This window comes from Anser brachyrhynchus (assembly GCF_964034855.1).
Source record: "Anser brachyrhynchus genome assembly, chromosome: 8".
In the NCBI taxonomy this organism is placed as follows: domain Eukaryota; kingdom Metazoa; phylum Chordata; class Aves; order Anseriformes; family Anatidae; genus Anser; species Anser brachyrhynchus.
In genome coordinates, this window is record NC_137702.1 from 9,989,828 (window position 1) to 9,998,394 (window position 8,567).

The following is an 8,567-nucleotide window of genomic DNA, read 5'->3' on the forward strand; positions in this document are numbered from 1 at the left end:
AGACCAGTAAGTTAGGAAAGTTGTCCTGTACAACAGTTACTAATACATAATCTTCCCAAGTCTTCGCAGTAATTCCAAATGAACCAATGGTGTTTAGTATTATTTCCAGCACTTATGTTTATAGTGCTGTACAGACATGAAGTCACCTTCATGCGCATAATGCAGCTCTTCTGAAATAACCTAAGAAATTGTTTTTAAAAGCTGCAGAGTAAATCTGAGCATCTGCAATAACGATGCAAACTTAAGACACCTTTTTGACAGGAAATGTCAAAGAACAGTTCTTCTCTTTGCTCCTAAAAATGGCAAAACAAAGCAATGAATTACTGCATCTTGGGAACCTTTCTACTTGTGATACTTTCTTCTCAAAAAAAAAAAAAAGCATCGGTTGTCACCTGCATTTTTAAACTGCTAAGTCTCACCTCACATTTTTCTTTCATGTAAAACTAGGAATATTAAAATGTATCCGAACCAAAGGTTAAGATCTGTTGGGTCTCTCATCCCTGCAATCTTAAGTAGCAACCAGGAGATCCTCTTCTACAGGGGTGAAATACGTGAGTGTACACACTGAACATAAATGCTCTTATTTTTAACAAGCCTACATATTTTTAATAGCTACAAAATTTAAACTTCCCAAATAAATCACTTCTTGTGTTAAGAATGAAGACAAAAACGCTAAGATATGTGTCACAAACAGTGTTACGATGAGGAGTGACCTGCGGGAGGTTCCCAGGAAGGATTCTGCACTTAACAGCGGCCAGCACATAACACCAGCTAGATGTCACCGCATCCTCCCTCCCTCCATCAGCACGCAGGCAGGACTCCGGGCACGGGAAGCCTCGGGGCAGCCCCCCACCACTTCCTCCGCCTGCCTGACAGCCCCCAGCCAGCCGGCGAGCGCCAGCTTCACCCTTTTTCCCCCTCCCCGGGCCGAGGAAATGCGCTCCACGTGGGGGGATGCCGGCAGCACGCCGTCCCCACGGAGAGCTCAGCCTCCCCTCAGCCCTCAGCACCTCGACCCCCGGCCTCAGCTCTCAGCGACCCCCCGGCCCCCAGCCCCCCTCACTGCCATGCCAATGCCTCCCCCTCCCCCGCCGTTACCCTCTCCGGCGCCCCCGCGGCCTCCGGCTCCTTCCTGCCGCCCCCCAGCAGGGTGGCTCTGCGCTCCGCCGCGCTGGCGGCCACCGCCCGGCCGCCTTCCCTCCGCGGCGGCGGCGGCGGCGGCGGAGGAGGAGGAGGCGCCGCCGCTTTGTCCCCCCGGGAGCGGCCCTTCCTCATCGCGGCGGCGCCTTCTCCTCAGCGGCGGCTGCGGCGCGGCTCGGGCCCCATGGAGAGTCACGGAGAGCCGGGGCGGCGCCGCCGCCACCGCCACCACCACCGCCGCCGCCACCACCTGCGTGCGGGGCGGAGGGACATGCCCGGCCCCCGGCCGCCTGTCACGGAGCGCGGGCGCAGCGGCTGCCGCGGCGCCGCCCCCCCCGGCGGCAGCCGCCTCCTCCTCCTCCTCCTCCTCCGCCTCCTCACAGCCCGCCCGCCGCCGCCGCCTATCGCGAGAGCAGCTCCCTCAGAGCGGGAACAGGCGCGGGATTTGGGGGGGGGGAGCGGGAAGGGAATGAGCGCGAGACTCGGCCACGAGGGGCGGGCGGGAAGGTGCGAGGCGGGAAAGGCGCCTCGCTGAGGGGAGCCCCCGGGGGTCGCTGCGCAGGGGCTGGTGCCGGGGACAATAAAGACATTTAGAATCATAGAATCATTACGGTTGGAAAAGACCACCAAGATCATGTGGTCCAACCATCCCCTACCACCACCCACTAACCCATGTCCCTAAGCACCATGTCCAACCTCTCCATGGACACCCCCAGGGACGGTGATGCCACCACCTCCTATTTACTCAAAGGCAACAACGTCTCCATCTGGTCCTTCCATGCACTTTTTAGTTGGAATGAGATCCCATCAAGGAGCAGATTAAGGTGTAATTCACCGTCTCCTCAGTAGAGGAAGACAAACCTACAGAGATTCATTACCTCAAGGAGTAATCAGCATGTATCATCATCTTGTGTTTCATCTCAGTAATTCACACCCTTTCTGCATTTTTGCCTTTGCAAATTATTTCCTGAGGGTGTAAATTACCAGTTTCTGCATCCATTTTTCACAAAATAACTTCAGAGTTGCCTTTTTCCTGACTGCGTAACAAGAGAGAAACTTTGCCACTCCTGCAGGGAAAAAAAAAAAATGTTTACCAAGACGAAACGGTTCATACATCAGTCAAGCAGAAAGTCTGATTTTATAAATTATTTATTCATTTTGTACAAACAAAGAAAACAAAACTACCCTTTTAAATGATTTATTGATGTACATGATTGGGAGCATTTTAAAATAATTATTAAGAAAATTTAAATTCTTGCTGAAAACCATTTGAGGATGCTGGATTAGTCACAGAGATCTTTTTCGGTTATAATTGTATATGAGGGAGATGGACAACCATGTGGAATTTCCCAGCTGGGAATCCTGCCCTAAGTAAATGTAAATAATGCAAATTTATGGAATCTTGGCATCCGCGATAATGTCAGTCTATTAGGATGGCACAGTGCCTCGTCATAATTTGGCTGGATCTTTTCCCTGTTGCAACATAGATGCCAATTAGTTATGTGTTGGTTGTGGCCTGTGGGCCACCTTGCACTGGCTCACACCTGTTTTCTTCATGTGCCAAAAAAAGAATTCAGAGGAAGAGAAGTCGCAATGAGAATTTGAATAACGCAACCTGCCTTTGAAACATATTAAAAACAAATCTTCACTTGTGACTTTTAGATAGAATTATAAATAATTGCCTTCTGGTCCAGTATTTTTCTCAAAACAATTTTAAAATATTTTTTATCATCCTGAATCAAAAAGCCACTTGGGGTTTGATAGGACATTTTGCTTGTAAAAGATTGTGTTCAGTTTGCTTCGGGATGATTTACTTCTCAGCTTAATCCCTGTTTAGTATGTTGGACTCAAGATGTCTTTTCAATATTTTTGAAACAAAAGAACTGAGGTTTCATGTTGAATGAGTAGGAAAAATACTCATTGTACCGATTTTCTCATATTTTTTCAATTTAAACTCTTCGCTGAATATGGCCTGAATCTGCAGACCAAGCTGATTGACCTGACGTTTCTTTTCCGTATGAGCTTTGTCTGAACTTTCTTCTTCCAACTTTGAGTAAAATTTTGAGGCATAGCATGGAAAAAGGGTAAGGATGAATGAGGCAGAGCATGGTGCATACCCACCTATGCACACAGTTTTCGTCTCCAGCGATACTTCATCATATACAAAAAGATAGAAGAGTAATTAATGAAGGCTTATAAAGGGGCTGATTCTTCACATTATCCAGACTGCCTAACGTAGAGCAAAAGCAGGGGACCACAGAGAGCCAGCATGGCTTACTTACAGATACTCACCTAATTAATTCTGTTTCTCTCTGCAGTTCCAGATTCTTCCTTGCCCTGGCTTCCACCTCCCTTTTCAACCATACAAAGAATGTCTGAGCATGATTTTCCAATTCAGAAGGTAGCTGGAACAGTGCTATCCAGGAAGAATTCCCTTATGTTCTCCCCTTGATGGTTTAAAGGGACTTTGGTATGACAGAACACAAAATCTAGTCCAGCTTATTTCCTAATATTTTCAGAAAGGACAGAAATCTATCTAGAGCAATTTTATGACTGCTGAGCAGTAATAATTCCTGGAGCTGGAGTAGAAATACACAGTTTGAAGCTGCAAGGTTAAAACCTCTTTATTCCAAACAGAATAGAAAATGCAAAATAGTAGTGTTATTAGGGTGCTGCTGAGCAAGAGAATTTTCTCTGCAAAATGAAATACTTTACCTGATCATTTGGATTCCTATTAAAGCGAATTCCAATGTTTAGCAAAACCAGTGCAGCACAACAGCCAGCTGATCACCTATTTTCACTGTTTCCAAGGCAGAACTGCATCACTAATGCCACCAAACGAGTATATTGCTAAGGCTTGTCATTTGTCATTCTCCTCACGCAACATCCATAATCTTCACTCTCAGTATTTCTGCTCTGTGTGAGATGGAGGAAATGGCTTTAGCCGTTCTGCCTGTTAAGCTATCACGCACCTTCTGTTAGTGACCCAGTTCTAATGGTATTCACAGTGAAGTTTTGGTCTTCACGCTGGAATACTAATGTTTGGCAATTGGCAATAAGCTGCCAGCCCTGAAGACAGCACAGTACTGTGGGATATGTTGTACTAGACCTGCATAGAATGTCTGTAATGACAAGTAATTATGCAGCCTGCATGTCGTCAACGTGACTCCTGGCTATTTCCTTAACTTCACCTCTGTGACAACATTCTTTTTTCAAGATTCACTAGAAAAACAGCATGATATAACTACAGACCAATTGTGAGCAAACCAAAAAAAATAAGGATAAAAAAATATAGTTATGTAGACCGCAGGAAGAGTAAGAGTTGCTAGGAAAAGGTTTGACTAAGGCTAATCAGTCTTTATAGAATGATGCTCCACTTTGTTCAGCAAAAAGCAAGACGCCAGCCCCAGCTCTGCCAGGGTGGCCAAGCTCTGCATGCTGCCTGCACAGCTGAGAACTGCAGCCAGAGTACAGCTCCCCACCACCAACCCCAAACTCCAGAAAAATGGTAAAAAATATAGGATTTTCCAAAATAATGCAGGAGAATTTTTAGGTATAGGACTTTGACACACTCTAGTCAAAATTTATTCATGATCTGGATCTAGTAAGGTCTGCTATTTGAGAAGTTCTGCGTTAGACTTTTGTGTAATTAATAATTCTCATAATTACATGCAGACTGTTTTTACAGGAAAGATATAAACACTCATGTTTTAAGGCAGAAGTTAATCACTGAACTAAGGAAGAGTAGGAAGGAATTTCTTACAGGCAGGTTATTCCATAAGATTATATTATATATATTCTGTGTCTTTACTGGAAACTAATACTATTATTTGGTCCCTGAGACTGACTGATAAAGTAAACCAACTGACAACCTGGTCCAGGATGGCAATTGCTGGATCTATATATAGCAGAAGTCGGGTCATAACACAATATGATTTCCTTTCCAATTGTTATTTTCCTTCTTTATATACTGTGAAGGACATTCATCCTTGTTTACAGTGATGCAGTATGTCATAGTGACAGCTTTGCACTGCTGTAACCTTGTTCTAGATATCATATTTACATCTGATAAGGAGGTAGAAGATGCAAATACACAAAACCTGTGAGGTTTCGGGAGAGCTCAGTGCAGTAGCTAAATTAACAGCACTTCTTAGCAACAAAAACTCAGCAAACACATCATAGCTTTAAGGAGACAGATAGAGTCCAGCGAATACGCTGCCTTTGCAGTCAGCTTGGACTTGATCGTACAGCAATTGCCACAGTGGAGCTGTTACCCCTAGGGCTAACAGGGTACAAATTCCATATGTGTATAAATACGTATACTTGTGGGTATTTCTAGAACGTCCAGAAAAGGAAGCACATGGGGAACAGAGAGATGCTGGCCAGCAGGAGTAGCGTCAGATCCTATCTGTTGTCACCTTCTCTTTGTGCACCCAAACAAAGATGAGTTTTAAGGAGGGCTGGTGGAGGATGACACAAGGTGATACTGCTGTTTATGGAAATGCCTCCCAAATATGAGATGACACATACAAGAAAGCAAGCCATTGAAATCCAACAAGTGTGCAGTGGAAACTGGCGCTGCAACACTTCTAGGGACTTAACCTGTCTGTATTGAAAGAGAAGAGAGAGAAAGGTTGTAGATAAACTACGAAGGGATTGGAAATGAAAGAAGCTTTTGACTGATAGAACAGAGAGAGGAGCCATTTGAGAGATGCAGAGAGAGAGGTGACAATGTAAAGAAACGAACTGTGAAAAAAATACCTTTTCTAGGAGTGCTGTGGTCAATTTTCTAACCAGAGATTCACCACAAGGCAATGAATGAGCAAAGCTTTCTAGAACTAATAAGTGCATGGGACTCATTCCTCACAGAAGTCAGCAGAGACACTACAATGACCTCAACTGCGTCCTACTTAAAACTCATCCCTGCTCTGATGCTAACAGGAAAAGCTCAGCAATGATTAATCTGGTGGTTTCCTGCCATCGCCTTTAATATGCTGACCAGTATGAGCTCACTGTTACCTTGTGTTTGCATTGTTTTCTTTATAGACCTGTCGGCTCTAAATTTTGATTACAAGGTGTTCAATGTACCAATGAAGAAAAAACAGAACACTCACACAATGGGGCTCAGAGGCTGGCAGTTCTGACTTAAAGTACTGCCAGTCCTACCCTGCACCGTTTGTCTCTCTCATTGTGATATACCACCCTTTCCCTCACAGCAACACAACTGTTCCTACAGCTGTGCTATAAACTGGACTGGGAAATTGATTTGGCTAGAAACACTGGAGGCAGGGAATTGCTGGATTTTTATTTTTTTTCTGGATCAGTTCCCCCATCTGCTTGGGAGCACAACCCTATCTGGGTTGTGCCAGCACAGTGAAGGGAATGGGGCAGCACAGGGTGAAGGCACAAAAGGGGGCTGTGGGGATGTGGCCATCCATCACCCAGTATTGGCACCAAATATTTCCAAACACTACGTCACAACTTTACTCAGGGACATCTATTATTACCTCTTTACACTCATAATTACAAACACTTATAATTAAGTGTAAATTTTAAAAATAGTATTCATACTCTTCTGAAAAGAAATACATCATAAGTAATTGTAGACAATTCAATCAAATAGTAACAGTCTAAACCAGGGACAAGATTGCAATTGGTTAATTCTGGAGTGTAGGTCAAGCTGGACCCACATTTTCTTTGTCACTTGTGAGAGCCCACATCACAGCACACAGTCAGTCAGTAGCTATCCAAACCAGAGCCTATTCTTTGTAAAAAAAAAAAAAAAAAAAAAGCAATAATTGCTAGTGGTTCAAGGAACCTCACAGTAACAGACTAGCAGAACATGAAAGGCAAATGAAAGACTAGGGCGAAGGAAGAGCATTCAGTTATGCTTTCAAGAGGTTCTCTCAGCTCAGCAATACGGTAAAATAAGTAGATTTTTGTCCCCTTTAATTTTGAAAAAACTAACATGGGGCTTAAAGTAACATTTTTGTAAAGACGATTTTGTTGTTTGGGTTGTGATTGGTTTTTCAGCCTACTATTCATTAAAATCTCTACTTTTTTTTTGCCCTTTTTTTTCCCCCACTGACTCATTCTCTTGGTTACATAAAATTACTGGTGCTTTTGTCATTTCTGTGCTCTTTTGGAGAACTAGCACAACAACATTTGTGTACTCAAAATAAAACAAAGCAAGTAAGCCTTACTTCATACCATAATATAATTCTTACACAGGCAAAATGAAAGGAGAAATACTGGCCCCACTGAAGTGAACAGAAACAAGATGCACCTTGAATTCAGCAGCGTTAAGATTTGACCTCAGCTTTTTGTTTCAAGTCAGGAGTGCCAGACTGAGTCCATCTGGAGTGTCTCCTTTGGCATTCAGCTCGACTTGTGACATGATGCGTTCAGCAGAGACTTGTGAATATGAACTCACGGTTCTGAAGTCTAACAAAATAAAAGTCAATAATGTACGCTTAACTGGTCAGCAAGTAATATGCCACTTATTGCAATTTTAAATGCAGTTCTGCAAAGGAGCTTCAGGAATGACATTAAATTAGATAACAACCTGTGTTCCTCATTACATTTCTTGTCGCAGTTAATGAGAAAAACACTTCCATCTTCTGAGTGTGCAGGCTCATACTGAGATATGAGGAACAAGCAGATTCATTTCATTAATACCCACTGCATCTATAATAAATTTGTAACAGGCCAAATACTCTCATTTATGCTCCTGAAACTCCATCTCACTCCAGTCACTGTGTTGTTGCACTTTCAGGATGCCAAAGAGGGAAACAGATCTGGCAATTGTCACAGGATAGATGTGCAAACAATTTTCCCCTTAACCACATAAACTTTGCAGAGTTAACAAGAATATAAAACCGTAAAAGCTTACTTCAGTCATTAAAGAGATCTGACTCATAAAAAAGGAATCGCTCTGTTGAGTTAGGAGACGTCAGTTGACATAGTTACTAAATTGATAGCCAGAAGCTGGAAAGTTAGCAACTAGCTAGAGTTGCTTTATTTCTTATACTCTTTTAACCTAACGGCCCACGAGACTCTTGCCAGAAGAAATTTACTCAGGTAGATGGCTCCTGAGCCCTTGCATAGCAGTGTTGTGATTTTGGAATAAATACATGCTTCTACTAGTGTCACAGGCCATTATAAATCAGATCATCAGTTCATAATGTAATAATAATTTAATGTAGTGATGCCAGGATTACTGTCTGTGGTGATATCTGTAACATCATACATGCTTTAACTCTATATAGAAACTTTGAAAAGATTAATAGAAGTTCACAGGGCAATAATATTAACATTAAAATTAAATGGTAATAGAAATAACCCATTCAAGTATGTGAAGGTATACGAAATTTCCTTTAACAAATTTCTTGGTATAATACATCACACAAAACTGCCCAGAGAGTACT

At 43.1% G+C, this 8,567-nt stretch overlaps 1 protein-coding gene across 5 annotated transcripts in view; it reads right to left on the minus strand.

The window, feature by feature from the left end:
- Positions 1-1,489, minus strand: part of MAST2 (microtubule associated serine/threonine kinase 2) — a 191,953-nt gene extending 190,464 nt beyond the window's left edge. For 2 of the 5 annotated variants that reach the window (XM_080602219.1, XM_080602218.1), the window contains exon 1: positions 1,099-1,488. In XM_080602219.1, coding sequence (XP_080458345.1) covers positions 1,099-1,275 — 177 coding nt within the window. In that variant the 5' untranslated portion in view covers positions 1,276-1,488. Of the gene's footprint in view, positions 1-1,098 lie in introns of all 5 variants that reach the window. The other 3 variants (XM_080602221.1, XM_080602220.1, XM_080602211.1) reach the window with 2 other exon arrangements.
- Positions 1,490-8,567: the final 7,078 nt, after the last annotated feature.